The following is an 18,302-nucleotide window of genomic DNA, read 5'->3' on the forward strand; positions in this document are numbered from 1 at the left end:
CAACGGCTTATCAATGGATAATTCATTTAATTGCGATTTGGGAGAAGTAATCAACACTGGAATTTGGAATTAAGGTTTCTCGTTACTTCCCTGTTTGAGTCTAGCCTTTACAAAATAGTCACCGTCCGATCATTCTTTATCGCACTGACTATTAATTGCTGGTGCAGGAATACAAAGATAAGAGTTATTAAGTTTCCTTCAGCATTTTGCAGTGTGTGGTACGAGCATTTGCAAACATCTTGAGACGTGAAGCACAAGGAATCATATTTCAGTTTGGTGTCTATATTTGAGCAAGGGAATTCGAATATCCTATTACCACAGCGTGAGCAATGGAATTATAATGGACAGTCAAATTATAGCAAAAACTGACAAGACTATGTTGTGATTTCGGAAGTTTTGTAGGCACGCTTTAAACTGTTTTGTAAATTTGGTTTGACATCACTTTTGAAACATGCTAGTTGCTACTGCACCTTGAAAAGAATGTTTCAGTCATATGATCGACAGATCGAGGTCGATACATGTCATCGAAGATTTGGAATACGTTAGCGCATGGGAATGAATTTTTCAGTTTGCTACGCAGTACTTCTTGGAAAAGATTCAAAAGAACGTGCTGTGCTTATGGTTACGTGTACTGTGTTTTAATTGACTAGAATCTGTTGTATATTGCTCGTTGATTGCGAATAGCAAATCGTAGAAGATACTTCGCAACAAAAGAAAAAGACTGAAGGAAGGTCTTTTAATATTGTTTGAGTGTGGCTGGATAATTGGATTCTTTAACGGCAACAATGGATCAAGATAGTGATTGTGACTTGGATTCTAGCTCTGATCTAACAGAGATAAGTCCAGCTGTTTTGGAGATATTCGACAATATCTTCAACGAAGCAATGACAAAGCTTGAAAAGCCATTGGAAAAAATCAAAGAAAACGAATTTGGGCTGATTTGGCGTGAAGAATTCGAGCTTCATGAAAAGGTCATGAATTTAGCGGTGTCCTTCAAGCAAAATATAAGAGATTCTCTCGCATCCAATCATGCCGAAGCCGCAACGCATGTTGAAGGGAGTATCTGCGACATGTTTCTTGAGTATTTATTCAATAAGCTTGACGAATCTCTTCTTGGCGAAGAATTATTCAAGTTTTCTAGCAACGAAATCAAGGATGAGCTCAATAAAAAGATTTTTAGCTTTGAAGAAGACACTTGAGAAAACATGCAAAGAAGAATCAAAACCTCAATCTGACCTTGAAGTCATGATTTCTGAAACAGACCTGTTTGATGCTATCCACATTCATCATACCCTACTATGTTGCCAACTTGCGTACAATTGCAAAGACCCCGAATATAGAATGAACGACCTTGAAGAGTTGGACAAGGAACATTTACTTAGCAATGTTTATGTTTCTTATGAAAACGAGGATGTTCCTAAATATGTGATGGCGGAGTGTGGTGATGTTATCTATGTCAGCTTCAAGGGACTACGGTCGTATAGACCAACTGGTATGAATACCACGCATCGAGGAGAAATTGATTCGAATAAGTTTCAAGCATATATACTATTCCTTTTTTAAGTTATTTGTCTCACTAAGTCTGGAGAATATTTTGCGTAAGGAACTCATCACAAGGGTATAATGTATTTGTCTCGGCTAATTGATCGGTCGTAAGTTTGGGAGTGAAGTAATTATGAAAATTTGTTTTCAGATTTCAAAGTATAATGTTTTGCGAAGTGAAGTGAGGCGTGAGCGTCTGGAAATGGTTTTGAAATTTTAAACGCAAGGTGTCATGTTTCATTGCATAAAAAAGAACAAAAGAAGATTTGAATAAAAATCCAGATTACTTTGTCTCATGTTTACCTGTAGCAGCCTCGTACCCAGGCGCTTTGATGTTTTGCTTTGAATTAATTGTCGTTTATGCAGGAGTTAGAATAAACGTGTAAACCATGCATTGCTTTTGATCACAAGAATTGATTTTGTAGTGAACAGCCGTAGGGCTTATGCCCAGACATAAAGTCATAAAGTAAAAGCTAAATATTTTCTTTATGAGCGATGCTAAGTGTAATCAGATGGGTGATTTGATGAAAAACATAACGAACGTTTCTAGTTTCGTCCCTGACATTGTTATTTGTCTAACTTGCCTAATGGTTGCTGCTGATTTTGATCAAAACATTAAATCTTGTCCATATAATGTACTTGTAATAATCTAGAGAAATTTTGAAAAAATTTTCTTAAAAAACATGTTTTAAGATGTGAAAAAAGAAGCTGAGAAAATCCCTTTGAAGTATTTCGTCAGAGCATTTTTTCAAAAGAAACGGATCATTTTTTCAGGTAAATTGTGAGATTTGAAATTCAAAAAAGCTTTTATTACTTGTGCGGACACACGAACCACCTAAATCATTTCTTGACAATTTGATCAGATTCTCTATTGGTTTGGCTTAGTATCACCTATTTATAGTTGATAGCTATCGCAATACACTAACTATCATTATTCTATTACTTTATGTTTTTGCAAAGCCCATCCATTACCTGAGTCATCAATGATCATTATTTTCTTAATTATTGTAATTGATGATGACTATAACCCCAGCTCTACCAATATTTGAAAAGCTTTGTCATGTCTTGATGTATGCTTTATCCATTGCTAATATTTACATCCAAATAACATGTATATACTGTCGTTTGCTTTTCAGTTTTAACTGAATTCTCCTGTTTTTAGGTGTCTGCTTTTTTATAGCTATTCTTGTTCTCACCATTCTAATCCAATTTTTGCTCAAAAAATTCTTAAAGTATTTTTCCATTTCTTTCTTAACTCTCTAGTCTTTAAGACTTCTTGATTAGTATCTGATCGTTTTTCTTACATCCAAAGAATTTGTAGCATACTGGGACAGTCTGTTTCGGTGTATCATAATTCAGGTTTTCTTCAGTGTCTTTTCCCTCTCCTTTTCTTCATTTTTACTTTTGAACTCGGTATCCTTGCATTCATTTAAACCATATACTTTACGTCACTTTGTATCAATAACTATGCTTTCCCACAGTTGTTTCCCACTTTTATTGTACTTTATGTAATCTTTGCATCATGCTATTATTCATCTTGCTTTATTTTTTTTGGGCCCGAAGCCCAAAGAAAGTGGGAGTTTGAGCTTTTGTTTTTGCCATTGAATTAGGGGGTGAACGCTAATCTTGGCTTCTTTAAATATTATGTGAAATGTTTTTTTTATTCTGTCATTTATAGGACATTCCAGTGGTGGAGCAATTGCATCTTTAGTATTGATCTTTCTACTCGAGGAATTCAAACAACAAGATGAATCATATTTAAAATCTCGTTTTAAATGTCTCACGTTTGGCTTATTACCTGTGGGTGACAGTAATTTAACACAATATGTGGAGTCAATACCCGGAGCAAAGGATTGTTTCTCTAACATTGTCCAAGCTGATGATGTTATTCCAAAACTATTTGGCACTTTTAATGGTACTCAACTTGAGGTATGACTTTTTTAACTTTTTTTTCTCATCTATAATTGATTAGCTTAATAAATAGCTCAGAAAATTATTGATTGCTTTGTGTGCCTGCATATCGATTTATGTTCATTTTCTTTTTAATAAAATACTTGCAATAAAAGTGCATGTCTGCAAATGATAACGAACAATTCATGTATATCATATAAATTTGTTGACCTGCAAAGAATAATTGCATTGTCTTTACAGAATCTGTTATGGGATTTTGTTGAGAGTGTCATCCAAGAGTCTATTGATACACTTGATGTAAGTTTTTCCAAATTTCTATTACAATAAAAAACATAAGTCGTCTATATTCAGGTCAAGTTTTCTATAAATTTTAACGCTCAAATCAAAGTCCTGCTTCAATTCTCGGTAAGTGAGTGGTTAGGTTAATCCAACTTCCTTGGATTGGACATTTAGTATTGAAAAACTCAGGAAACGTCTCATTTCAGTGGAATCAAATAATGTTAACAGATAGAAACATTAAACAAAACATCAGGATGCAAAAATTTTTTAGGTTAATCAATATTTTAAAGAATCCAGACGTTGCAATAACCAATAGTTGCTATTCTGTGAATATAATTTTTAGGGCAAAGCTAACGAGACATTTTAGGGAAATTCATTATTGTGGGTTATGTAAAATCTAATCAAAATAAAAAAATTTAGTGGGCTAGACATTTATGTCAAAGTTTTGATATGTGCAAAATCTTTAGAAACGAAAGCTTATGAAAACATTTTATTGCAAAAATAAAAAAAAAGTTTGTAGTAGGCACACTTCTCTTAAACATTAGAGATTATTTCACCAGCGATGAATTAAAAGACCTTTTATTCAACTGTATTTTTACAGAAGGATACGCACGTGAAAACGATTGTGTTTTACCATGAAATACCCGGATTATTATTAATTGCGTGATTAAAGTGATATAGTTGCTCAACATTACATTTTTATTTCATATATTTTTCAAAAGTAAGCCTTCATTTCTATAACATTTTTCTGAGAAAGACAAGCTATATACCAACCTATGACAATAATTTTATATCCCTTTTTTTGTACACCCCTGTAAAAACAATAAAAAAATTTTATGATGTCGAAGGTATAAATGATCATTTTCAATTCTAGTGGACTGCTTTCTAGTGGACTGCTATATGGTAAGAGATCTGTAGTAAAAGCAGTTGGCTGTGGAGCTCAGTGGAACGGCACTTAGGTTTCTAATTTGACTTATTTTACTACCTCTGTCAACAATTTTTTTACCATTTTTGAAAGTATTTCTGTTACCAAGTCAAAAGGGATGTGAGATAAAAAAGCATTTCCTTTTTGACGAAAATATTTTAAATTAGAGGTAATATCTCATGATTTTATTTCCACACAATTTTCAGTTTTTGAAGAAAATGCCCAATGGTTACTTTTTGCTCATACAAGTTGCGCATTTACGCATTCAGTCAAACTCCCCAAATGTTTCTTTGCAAATAAGTATCATTGTATCTAAACAATCAACTTTGAGAATTTGAGTTTTTGCAAATCAGCAATTTGATTCGTATTATTTATACAATTCTGTTTGTAACAACAGTGAGAAAAGCAACACAAAAATTTTATATGTAGCTAGTTGCAGTTCAACGTAAACTCAGCTCTTCAGTTTGACTCAAAAACTTTATGTTAGACACAATTTCATCAACAAATAGGAGTTAGGAGTGTACCCCATTTACCCAACTTTTTTCAACACTTAATACGTCTCTAACTGTTTGGAAATTTTTCAAAATGCATTGCGATCTTTAAACTTGTCTTTTTATATGTTCAGTTTCGCTTGCTGGGATCAATATTTGCATGTAATAATGTGTGTAAAATTCATCCAACTACTTGAATTTGTTATATTCTTTAGGACCCTTTTTCCGATGTTAAAAAGTTTTTTAAAATGATTGTTGAGAAAGCAAAGCGTGCAAGTCCTGTTCTGAGAAATTTAACTGGCTTCGATCGCTTGAGTATTTTTGGAATTTATTATATCCTTCAAAAAAAGTCCAATGGATCAAAGTTTGAGGTTTTGACTGCATCAAAGGCTAAAGATCACTTAACCATCTGCAATTACGATAGCATTCTGAGCATATATCGGCAATATGTTATTAACGTAAGTTACGTATCATTAATTTAATGTAACGTAAGTTTATGATAATGCTTAAGCCGCATATTTGGGCATATGATTTATCAATATGCTGCAATTCAACATAACAAACTCATCCATGCACTTGCAATTAGAAAGTTTAATGAGGAATATAATGAATTAATCAAGAATACAGCTCGTCATGGCTTGATTTCTTAAAGCCCTTTTAAGTGCATTAAGGAAAATTTTTGATTTACTTTTTCGACAGCATAGCCTTAAAAGGTACGTGCACGAAGTTGAACTGGCTTTTGTCAGAGGTCAGCTTCCTGACCTAGCCTGTTACAAACGGACAAGCAACAATACTATCGACGCCAATGAAATCATTCCTAAAATATCTGGTGTTCATTTCGAAAATATCGGTGAAGAGGTTATCATTAAGGTATCTGGTAACGACATGTGGTTCGTACACCAGATGTCTGTCACAAAAGTTGATTTTGATGGTGAAAATTTGCCTGTGGACTTCGTTAGATCATCTGGTTCTCAAGTTCAAACAAGAATAAAGAAAAAGACCATCATCTACGATGAAAACGTATGTGTTCGGATGAAGACACATTTCGAAAACTCCAAGTATCTCGAGTCATTTACTGTTCCTGCAAAGACAACGGTACGTGAAAATCATGAATTGTCAAGTAATTTGCACGGGCTATTAAAGTATCCTGGTGAAAAATATATGTTGAATGAATTCGAATCTAAAATATGATAAATCGAAATTGACCAGGGTTTTGGTTGAAATCCTGGTAATTTCAGAATAACTTAAGCAGGATACTGGTTGAAGAAAAATTGAAAATCGCGAAGCACATACTTAATACGGTAGAAAAAGTTAAAATTGGTTTAATTTAACAAGGAATACTGGTTGATCAATTTAACCAGAATAGCGTTATTGAGCTTTACCATATAGTGTTGGTCCATATGAAATAATTTCTCGGTTGAAATTTCACCCCAGAGTGTGTGTGTCTTCATCTCTTGACAAATGATTACACAGTTAATCCTCTTCATTAAATAATTTAATTTTAGACCTATTCTATAACTCGAAGACAACAACAACTTGCTAAACTTTGTCCTTCCGAAGTCATTGAATTGGCGTATATAAGTGCTCTGCTGGAAAAAACGCACAAAGCTAATTGCTCTATTAAAATGAAATCCATCCAAGGCTTTTTGAAAAATGCTGTGTCTGTGGTGCCAATTGAAAGTCTTTTTTATACTATTGTTGAGAGTGAACTAAATGTAATGCTGAATTGCTGCCAAATACTGTCTGATTGCAAAAGTATTCCAATGGCAGTTGCAGACTCCGAATTTTCAGAAAATGCTATAAAAATGCATTGTTTTATTTGCGTTCTAATCAGTCTATGATGAAGAGCGTTCCTTCTGATTTGACTTCCGGTGAAAAATATTTTACCTTTAGGCTTTTGCATTCACACCTCAGATATCCATTTTACATGTTTCAAAATGATAATTCTCCTAAACAAGTATTTATCGAACGAGTTCCATGGGAAATGGTTAATCCTTTACTCAACAAAGGTATTTCGAGCGTTCTTACAATTCTAAAGCGTTCAAAACGACGCCGCAAAAGAAATTCTGCAAGAAAACGAGTGCTTCTCTGTCAAACTGATCTTAAGGTGCTTTTTCCATCTTCTGAGTGCCAAGACAAAAAAAAAACAAACACGTGTATTAGGTCGCCAATAACTTTGCTGATTGAAGGGAAAAAAATGATTGAAGAGTTAAGCGAAGAATTAACATCTGATGCATCATCACTTTCTTCTGGAGTTTCTTCCTCTTCCATGAACAGTAAGATGCTGGGTACTTTAAATTTTTTACGGAGTGAATTCAAGACCTGTAGCAGCTTGCTTGGCGCTTTCATGCAATCTCAAGTGCAGATTCCTCTCGAAAAAGCTGGTAATGATAGTTATGTGAATGAGTTGGCCAAACATGCTAATTCATTTGGATTATCCGTTTGGGGACTGCTGATAGTGCCTTTCAACTATTTGGAGCGTATGATGAAATCATCTGGAGAGTTTGAACAGCTTTTTATAAAATTTTCTCATCGCATTAATGATGTTCGCCAGTTTATTTCCTCTGTCAAAAGGTATCAATTTCCTGACTACGATGAGAAGTTAGAATTTCTTGTTGGTAGCATGAAACAAGGGGTTACTTGCAATCAGAAGTGTATTAGTTACTCTCTCGAACGCCAGATGGAGCGTCAGTGTAGAAAAAGGAACATATTTCATTACACATCAATAGAAAGTATTCTTCAACAATGGAACGCTAATTTTGAGAACGAAAATTTAACGTTTGTACCGAATGAATATCGCCCACTGGTTGCTCGCTGGATTAAATGGTCTTTGATGATTAATAAACTTCGGGAGACGTTAGCCAGTCAAACTTCTATTGGTGTTGTTGGACTGATAAACTCTGGAAAATCAAAACTTGTTAACTCAATGTTTGAAGTAATGGTAAGCACTGTTGTTGAGGTCAACATTTATCCATTTTATCTCGTTTGTTTGACTATCTTTGTATGTGATTGGGTCATTAAAAAATGACTAGTGTTGTTGTGCAATTGTGTATATGTATGGATCCTTTGATACTTTTTAGAGCTTTAATTCAGCGATATTAGTTTCATATAGGTTTTATTAATCGTTTGTGGTTATAATAATATACTTTGATATATTTTTCGACTGTGATTGGTTCATTACAGTGCAATTAATCTGTGATTGTACTTTAAAAATGTGTAGTTGTACTGCAAATTTCCCGAACTGGTCGGCTGAAAAGTAGTGAGAGCCAAAAAGAAACTTCTTTTCAATTCAAAAAAAAACGTAGCAGCAGTTGTAAGTAAACACAGATTTCCACAATTGCAATCATTTGAAACTCAAGAATTGGCTACAAAAGAATGCAAAGAATAGAAATAAAACAGCAAGCACTGTTTTTTTTAATGAATGTTTTTAACAGTTATGCCGCGTAAGGAGGCATTTATGAAGCGATAGAGAGTACGAAGCGATCGAGACAGAGTTGGACGGTACAGTCAAGAAATATCTGAAAGTATCTTGTTATTAAGTAATAGTATAGTTTCTCGTACAATTACGGCTAAACATACACTCGTGAGTTTTAAAAGACCTTAAGTAGCACTCGTCCTTTGGACTCGCCCTATTTCGCTGCAGTTTTAAAAACACACTCGTGCATGTTTATGCGTCATTGCACTGGAAACTATACTATTACCTATACTAATAGTTCCATTACGTTTGTTATGGTAAAGAAAACCGCTTAACAATTATATGTGTGTTGTAGACGGTGACTGGCACCACAGATCAGAAGCGAACCACCGTTCCGTTGATTTACAACTTGGATAAGCACTTAAAAGGTTTAGATGTCATTGATTTTCCTGGTGTGGATGATCGTGATGAGACAATTCCTGAGTTGGCAAAATTATTGTTAAGTTTGACTCGGATTGTTGTATTTGTTGTTGATTACAGGTAACGTGGCTTAAAAATGTTTGGTAAAATATTAAGTCAAAGAACAAATTTTTTATTTGATTGACCAATCTTATTGTTTGGTTTCATCATAGAAAAGCTCATTCCGAGTCATCAAAACAATGGCTTTCTATACTCGAGAAAGAAAACGTACCTGTTCTTGTTTGTTTAACATTTGGTGACAGACTTTTCGTTGAATTAATGGGTAAAAAGGGAAATTGTGACGTTGACACGATAAAAGCGGGCGTGGAAAATGAAGTGGAAGTACTAGATAAGTTCTTTGTTGTTAACTATGTAATATAAACGTTTCGCTTATTTATTTGCTTGCATTTTCCTTAAATTGGTCTTTAAGCTGAACTATTATATGTTGACGCTTTTACAAATCACACGTAGATATTTGTGTGCAAGTACTCACCTCTTATTTTAACTTTGCGAAATGTAGCGAATATCCGGTTAAATTGAAGATGTTTACTTGACGTGGACATTTATTTATATTTAGACAATCAAAAAGAAAATTGGATTTCCAGAAAGCAGCCATCAACGTGATTTTAAACTGTCAGTGTTGTCCTTTGACTACGATTCCTACCTCAATTCTGAGGAGTGGAAAGCAAAGCTGCGTAAAGTTGGTCTTTGTGATGAACTTGATGTGGGTCGTTGGATCGCAGAGAAATTGGAGGATCAGTACGAGCTACATGATCTCTCACAGACTTTTTTAAAATATATCGAGAACAAAGAAAGCAGCACTTTACATCCATGTCTGGTAATTTAGCTTAAATATATTGCAATCATACCAAAAAAATATATTTTTTATCGAAATTTGTTTTTCTTAGAAAGTACATTTATTTTTAAAGCAAAACAAGGAAACGATAAAGACTAGAAAACAAAGAAAAAGTGGAAAGAAAGCAAAAGAAAAGGAGTGAGTATGAACATATTATAAACCTATCATTTAACACAGGTTGCACGTTATTTCATGTTGACTACGAGATAAATGAACATGTCATATCTATAGGTAGACGAGTTACAATGTGGCCTCGATAATTGTGTCGGCCAACATTCATATATTGATTTACAATCATATATTTTAATTCATGCATTAGGCTCATTTGAAATCAATTGCTTTCTACCAATTATAATTCTTTATGATTAGTTGACCGAAAAATTGTACATTTTAAATTTTTAGAAAATGAAATCGATTCATGAAGATTTTTTATCAAACAATCGAGCATCTGTAACCTCTAACAATCGTTGTTACGGAAACATGCGTTTAATTTACAATTTGCAACTATAGTACTCTTTACATAGTAAATAAATTTGACTCGCGTGTTATTGTTCCAATATAATAAGATGACGATTTTTTCAATGAAACAGAAGTGTTGATACGTGAGAGCACATTCATCCATCGAAACTTATTCAAAGTGTTAATGAAAATTCTATATCTAAATTATATTTTAATGAAAAGAAAGGCTTTTTTTAGCAGAGAACGCACGTTTCTATTTGTTTTCAATTTGAATAGGTTTTTCATCTTTGATTTGTTCATTTTGCATTGCATAATGAACCGTTGGAACATATCAAATATCCTTCGCTTTCCTTGAATGCAAAGTTTTGCACGAATGCCTTGAGTTTTAAACCATCGACACTTTACAACAAAGGGAAACAATGGTGACAAAAATTCAGTTGAAGAAGGTGGAGGTCAAAGCATTTTTTTTGAACCAAAAGTTTAAAACTTTTCGCACAGAATTTTTTGCACAAAAGTTGTATCCAAAATTCCTTGATTTGAAACAAAATGTCATAAATTGTTTTATTTATCTGTTTTTAAACATCGATTCACTGAAATTAGGATCGATGGAGGCGTTCCTTGAGTATATATAACAACAGCAAGCGCACAGAAAGAAAGTACATTAAAGATAATTAAGTCTGTGAATGAATTGCCCATTGGAATTCCTCGTGCCCCAGCATCATATTTCTCGTCTTCAATATACATTTAGTTGTTTTCACATTTCCCAAATAACTTAAATCTCCAACAAATTATCGATTTTATACAAAAGGTAGATTTAATGCAATGTATCCTACTAATGTTATGTCATACACACATTAACAGGACTCATAGTAAGTAGTACTAACTACTAAAATGCCCATTTATATCTTTGGCCAATCTATATTAATTATCTGATAGAAGCAAATTATGCAAAAGTGGATTACTGGGAGTATAACCTCTGCATTACTTGTGAGGATTTTATAAAATTTAATGATTTTCATTTCAACAAGGCAAACGTTTTCCTGCCTGGTCATGCAAACCATTTGGGCAGCTGTGTGAAATTTTGAGTTATCCCGTTAAAATATGTTTTCTATTCGTTTAACCTGACGAAGATGTGAAAAATGTGATTTTGACTAAATATTTTTATAAAACACTAGTCTTTTCTGATATTGAAAATTTATGTTTGTTTATTCAGTAAATTCATGCACATTTTTGTTGGAGTTGGAAGCTAGATTATCTTGTAACAAGTTGAAGTCAAACTGTATTTATGACTTGCCTTGTTACGTTTTGCTGGCAGGCAGATTTGATCGAGAGCTTTTGGACAACACTAGCAACAATGTTTAATCTCTCCTGGGATTGATCTGCCTGCCAGCAAAGCAGAAACAAAACAAATCATTTATAATTCATTGTTCCGACAGTTGTTGCATAATATTGCACAGTGAACAACGGAAATACCATAATAATTTATTGTAATATAATTTATTCTTGCACACATACGTGGCAGTGGCTTTTGCGAACTACGTGACAGTGGCTTATTAATTATAGTCGTTGCATCGTATTGCACTGTATAATATGGCAAGCCAAACCTGCCAAAAGTGTATCGAGATTTATAAGTCGTATTAGAATTACTATAAGCCTATTCGAGATTCGTAAAGTGGTACTCGAAATTACTATAATGTGGTGTGAAAACTATATTATTATTGTTGAGTTGTGTATGACGAGATTTATATGACGAGTTGTTTTATAAACTGTGACGAGATTTATAAGACGAGTTTTATATGACGAGTTTCATATGACGAGATTTATAAGACGAGTTTTATATGACGAGTTTCATATGACGAGTTTTATATGACGAGTTTCATATGACGAGATTTATAAGACGAGTTTTATATGACGAGTTTCATATGACGAGATTTATATCGCGAGTTTTCCTCTAACAACATGAAGTATTGAGTTAAAGAACACGTGTTTCTTTCAAAAACAGTTATTAATTATATGCAAAATTTCGGCGGGTTGGTAACTTTGTATTTTCTATCTATACTGTATCGCTCTCACCAAAATGACAGAAATGAGCAATAGAGAAATTATTCAGGAGCTTCTTGGCAGAGTTACAGAGCTGTCTGAAAGAATATCACCTGACGTGGACAGTTCTGTAAGGTCAGAAGTGAGAACTATATTTGGACGACATACGACCGCTTTAAATTTGCCAAATGCTGAAACGAGTCGGGAGGGAGGGAGGCCTTGTTTTGATATAACCAAAGTACAGATAGAGCAATTACGAGATACCGGAATGAAATGGAAAAGTATAGCTAGCTTCCTAGGTGTATCAGAACAAACAATTTACCGGAGAAGGATTGAATATGGAGTTGAGGCTAGCTTTACAGACATCACCGATGATAGTTTAGATGGGCAGATAAGAGATATTTTAAGGCTTACCCCATATAGTAGAGAATGTTATATCAGGGGTAGTTTAAGGGCTAGAAAGATCTATGTCCAAAGAGAAAGGGTTAGAGAAAGTCTTCGGAGAATCGATACTATTGGAAGAAATATGCGAAGGAGGTATGCGATTTGTAGACGAGTTTATAACGTTCCCGGGCCGAATTTTCTTTGGCATATTGACTCAAACCATAAGCTTATATCCTGGCGATTCGTTATCCATGGTTGCATCGACGGGTTTAGTCGGGCAGTCATTTACCTAGAGTGCTGCGCTGATAATAGAGCTCAGACAGTAGTTGATCTTTTCAAAAAAGGGATTGATGAATTCGGTTTGCGTTCGAGGGTTCGTGGAGATCGAGGTGTCGAAAACGTTGACGTAGCACGGCTAATGATATCACGTCGTGGTGAGAATAGAAGTAGTTTCATTGCCGGGCGAAGTGTGCATAACCAAAGGATAGAACGGTTGTGGGCAGAAGTAAACCGGGTTCTTACTGCTCTATACGTTGGTGTCTTTAAATTCATGGAAAACGAAAACCTGTTAGATCCGTTCAATGAGCATCATCTATTCGCCCTTATAAATATAAAATGATATACCTCGACATATTACTGTCACAAAAAAACAATTGTAAAAAAAGTTTGTTTGAATTTAAAAAAATACTTTTTACATTATTTTAGTGTACAATCACTTGATCCCCTCTTATGACAAATGTGGAAAGATCCTTTGCTTTTACCCAATCTATGTATTTTACCTTCACTAGAATTGCTGCCTGGTTCCTGTAAATGAACAACATATCAGTTTTTAAAAGCACACTATTTACATGATGAGCATGTAGCAATCTAATTCTCCAACCTTTGTTGCATTTCCCATGTTAAGCAGCTGGACACTAGGTCGTACATACACTGGCTTTTGTGCGTATAATCTGTGGAGGATAACACCATGCAATGTCTGACCAGGGGCTAATGTTGGCGCAACCAGAGTGAAATGTACTGATGTTAACAGTTCTATATCTGTACCATGCGGAATTTTTCCATCAAAGGCCATCATTATATTAGTTTCGACAGCAGCGGCTGACAAATCTTTTGAAAACCGACAACCTGAAATCATGTGTCCATTTTCTACCAACATCAGCCGAGTGCCTTGCCGTGGAACTGCATTATCTTTGGGGCCGCTTAATAGGATTAAATCTCTCAAAAATGGCCTGTTATCAATTACTGTTGATGAACGAGTTCGCCTTGTTCGGCTTCTTGCAGCAGGTCTACTTGCGGGAAAATAGCGCCTCGATTAAAATGCAGTGGTTGAATTTCTTCTAATTGGGAGGCGATTCTCTATTGTAGCTGTTGATGTCATTTGATTAGGGTGATGCGTTAATTCTCTCTGGCGTCTCGTTTCAGCATTTGGCAAATTTAAAGCGGTCGTATGTCGTCCAAATATAGTTCTCACTTCTGACCTTACAGAACTGTCCACGTCAGGTGATATTCTTTCAGACAGCTCTGTAACTCTGCCAAGAAGCTCCTGAATAATTTCTCTATTGCTCATTTCTGTCATTTTGGTGAGAGCGATACAGTATAGATAGAAAATACAAAGTTACCAGCCCGCCGAAATTTTGCATATAATTAATAACTGCTTTTGAAAGAAACACGTGTTCTTTAACTCAATACTTCATGTTGTTAGAGGAAAACTCGCGATATAAATCTCGTCATATGAAACTCGTCATATAAAACTCGTCTTATAAATCTCGTCATATGAAACTCGTTATATAAAACTCGTCATATGAAACTCGTCATATAAAACTCGTCTTATAAATCTCGTCACATGAAACTCGTCATATAAAACTCATCCTATAAATCTCGTCACAGTTTATAAAACAACTCGTCATATAAATCTCGTCATACACAACTCAACAATAATAATATAGTTTTCACACCGCATTATAGTAATTTCGAGTACCACTTTACGAATCTCGAATAGGCTTATAGTAATTCTAATACGACTTATAAATCTCGATACACTTTTGGCAGGTTTGGCTTGCCATAGTATAAACTATAAATTGCGGCAGACATTGTGCGGTAAAATATAGCAAAATTGAAATTGTGTTGATAATTTCACAATGAAAGAAGGCGAAACAAGTGATGGCGAAGATTTGAAGTCTAGAGATTCATGCAGCTGCCCTCGAGGTATTTGATGATGTCTTTAACACAGCAATGAAAGATTTTAATGAACCTTTGCAAATGATCAAAGAAAACCGTTTTGGATTGATTTGGCGTGACGAAATGGAACTTCGCGAAAAGATTATGTCTTTTGCCGGGTCGTTTCAGCAAACTCTGAAAGATTCCTTCGCCTCCAGTCATGCTAAAGCCGCACAGCACATTCAAGGAAGTACTTGCGACATGTTTCTTTCATATTTAGATGAGAAACTGGATGAGTCTTTACTTAGTGAAGAAATTTTTAGGTTTTCTCGCGACGAAATTAAGGAGCAGATTGGAAAAAAGATTATAAGTTTAAAGAATATGCTAGAAATAGAGCACAAGCCTGAAAAGAAGCCTAAATCTCACTTTCTGGCCCATCTGTTGGTGCTTTCCGTAGGGCTTTCATTGTGTCTTCTTGTTCTCTTGTCCACACGAATGGGGTATATTTCTTGATAAGTCGACGCAACGGCTCCGTAATTGTGGCATAATGTGGAATAAATCGACAGCAAAAATTGGTCATGCCTAACAAACTTCGTACTTCTCTTACATCTTTAGGATTTGTGCACTCCTTAATTGCTCTCACTTTATTGGGATCCGGTACAATATCATTCTCTGAGAACACATACCCTTGGAATATTAAACTTCTTTTCTTAAACAGACATTTCTCCTTCTTAAAAGTTAGTCCTCGATCTTTAATTCGTTGTAATACCGCGTTCAAATTTGCATCGTGATCTTTCTCGTCTACGCCAAAAACCATAATGTCATCACTGATATTAATCACGCCTCTCAGTCCATTCAACGTTTCTCTGATGGCATTTTGGAATATCTCTGCAGCACAGTTTATTCCAAAATTCAAACGTCGAAATCTCCGTAGACCAATGTGTGTTGAGAAGGTTGTCAAATATCTTGATTCTGCATCGAGCTCTAACTGGTTATAGCCTTGATTTAAGTCCAATTTGATAAACCATACAGCACCATTTAGATCACTTATAATTTCACCGATCGTCGGAGTCAAGTGTCGTTCTCTCTTTATTGCTTTGTTTACTTGTCTCTTATCTATACAAACTCGGACCTCCCCTTTTTGTTTTGGTACGACCACGACTGGTGAAACCTAAGGCGTTGGTCCATCCGTTTTCTCTATGACTCCACGTTCTTCGTCTCGTTTTACCTGTTTCTCCAAGTCTTTTCTCACATGAAACGGCACCCGACGATGAGGTTGTGCGACAGGTTGTACGTCCTTATCTACGTGTAGATGAACTTGAAACCCTTTCAATTTTCCCAGTCCTTGAAAGATTTCTTGATATTTGTTAATTAGCTCTTCCACTTTGGTATCTTCTCTCACTTTTTCTTGTGCCTTTTCTTTAACGGGTTCCTGTTTAGACTTTGTAGTTCCTTCTATGGATGCAACTATTTGTACCAGGCCCAATTTTTGAGAACTTTTCCAGCTTATCAAGCAACCCGTATTCCCATTAACAACAAAAAATGTCTCCAACCCATATAGTTTATCGATTTCGACCACACACTGACATTTTCCTTTAATTGATAGTTGTTGTTTCGACCCATAAGGAAAGATTTTCTCATTTGCTTCCTGCAATATTGGCTTTTTCTTCAATTTGTTAAAATTCACTTCATCCAAGAGGTTTACGATGGAACCGGTATCTGCCATGACTGACACAGGAGTACCATTGATCTTAACTTTAAATTTCGGCAGCTTTTGTTGCGCGGTCAACGTTGAAAATACATATTCATCTTCCGTACTTGATTCGGAAGTTATTTCTTGCACCGTATTCACTTGTCGAGGTCTTACTTGATTACGTTTTATCTGTCCGTTTCGCTTTGTTGATTCAGCGCGAGAACTTTGATAATTGTCTTGCATCAGCTCTTTGCCTCTTCGATTCTCATAGCAACAAACTTGAAAATGGTTCCACTTTAAACACTGTCGACATTTCTTTCCATATGCCGGGCAATTTGTTTTCCCTGGACGATGTTCACGAGCACAAAATTTACATTTGATCTTCGATGAATATTCGGAAGCATTTGAGGTTTTTTCCGTGGGCGTCTTGAACTGCTTTCTTTTATGCCAAATTCGATTCGTGCTTTCGATGCCTTCTGCTTGTGTTTTTGACATCTCCATTGTTTTTCCCATTTGTATTAATTTCTCCATCGTTATTTCTGGGTCTGCTAACGCTTTTCTCCGTAATTTTGAAGATAAACCATTTTGTATGATCTGAGTTTTTATCTCTCTGCTTTCTTCATGAAATTCGCAGGATTTGGCCAATTGTTTCAATCTCGTGTAGTATGCGGATATGTTTTCTCCTGGGAGTTGTTTCGCTTGACGAAACTTATAAACTTCGAATTCTATATTCTTCTGTGGAGTGAAGTAATTTCGTAACGCTTTCTCCGCTTTTCTAAATTCATCTTCTTCTCTATCTGGCTCGTCAATTTCTAGAGTTTCGAATATCTCATTAACTTCTTCACCGACATAGTGCAGGAGCATCGCCTTCTTTCTTGCGGCGTTTGTGATGTTCATTGCCAACAACAAATTCTCCAATCTTGTTACGTATTTTCCCCAAGCTTTTCTAAGGTCTGGTTCTTCTAGGTTGTACGTCGGGAAGCTAGGCAAAGCTGTCATGTTGGAAATGTAGTATCTTTCTCAGGATCAAGTCGTATTTCTTCGTCCCTTAATAATCTTTGTCGCCAGGTGTAATATTGTGAGATTTCTCCTTTTTATTGCTTAGTCATGTTACTTATATACCGATCTTTACTTAATTATAATATACGTAGTATGACGTACAAAACACTAATAATTTGCATAATAACTATACTACACAAATGTATAACTTTTGGTCTTATGCCAATGGCAGACAGCATGTTCAAAAAATATGTCGAGTCAATACCTGGTGCAAAAGAATGTTTCAGTCATATCGTTCAAAAGGATGATATAATACCAAAACTATTTGAAGCGTTAAATACTTCGCATTTGGAGGTATAAGAAGAGTATTTCGTCAACATTTCTTATAAGCAGCTCAAGTTTGTTTAAATATTTCTGTGAACAGACCAAAAAACGATTTCAGTACAACGCGAAGGAATTTGAAGGGATTAGTATAGCAAATTTATGTGTAATTGGCTGCAGTGGTGCCGGGATGATTTTAATTTGGGGATGCAAAACACCTCCAAAATGCCACTTACCTGCATTACGCATTCTTTTATATGACGACACGTTCAAGCTACATATAAAAACCTAAGTATGAGAAATATTGGTGGGAAGCTTCCTTCTTACTCTTCCTTACCGGCGCCTTTGGTAATTGGATAACATTATTTAAG

The 18,302-nt window shown here is 35.1% G+C and overlaps 2 protein-coding genes across 2 annotated transcripts; both read left to right on the forward strand.

The window, feature by feature from the left end:
* The first annotated feature begins 336 nt into the window (after positions 1 to 336).
* LOC124434861 lies at positions 337 to 6,994 on the forward strand. The gene is made up of 7 exons (XM_046984787.1): positions 337 to 1,492; positions 2,236 to 2,316; positions 3,221 to 3,471; positions 3,694 to 3,750; positions 5,364 to 5,606; positions 5,848 to 6,243; positions 6,654 to 6,994. The coding sequence occupies exons 1-7, from the start codon at positions 1,030 to 1,032 to the stop codon at positions 6,987 to 6,989; spliced, it is 1,827 nt and encodes a 608-aa protein (XP_046840743.1). The 5' UTR covers positions 337 to 1,029; the 3' UTR covers positions 6,990 to 6,994.
* LOC124434863 lies at positions 6,994 to 10,581 on the forward strand. Its single transcript, XM_046984788.1, has 6 exons — positions 6,994 to 8,089; positions 8,919 to 9,103; positions 9,196 to 9,364; positions 9,600 to 9,860; positions 9,952 to 10,016; positions 10,281 to 10,581. The coding sequence occupies exons 1-6, from the start codon at positions 7,076 to 7,078 to the stop codon at positions 10,285 to 10,287; spliced, it is 1,701 nt and encodes a 566-aa protein (XP_046840744.1). The 5' UTR covers positions 6,994 to 7,075; the 3' UTR covers positions 10,288 to 10,581.
* The last annotated feature ends 7,721 nt before the right edge of the window (positions 10,582 to 18,302 follow it).

Source organism: Xenia sp. Carnegie-2017, unplaced genomic scaffold (assembly GCF_021976095.1).
Source record: "Xenia sp. Carnegie-2017 unplaced genomic scaffold, XeniaSp_v1 HiC_scaffold_14, whole genome shotgun sequence".
NCBI classification, from domain to species: domain Eukaryota; kingdom Metazoa; phylum Cnidaria; class Anthozoa; order Malacalcyonacea; family Xeniidae; genus Xenia; species Xenia sp. Carnegie-2017.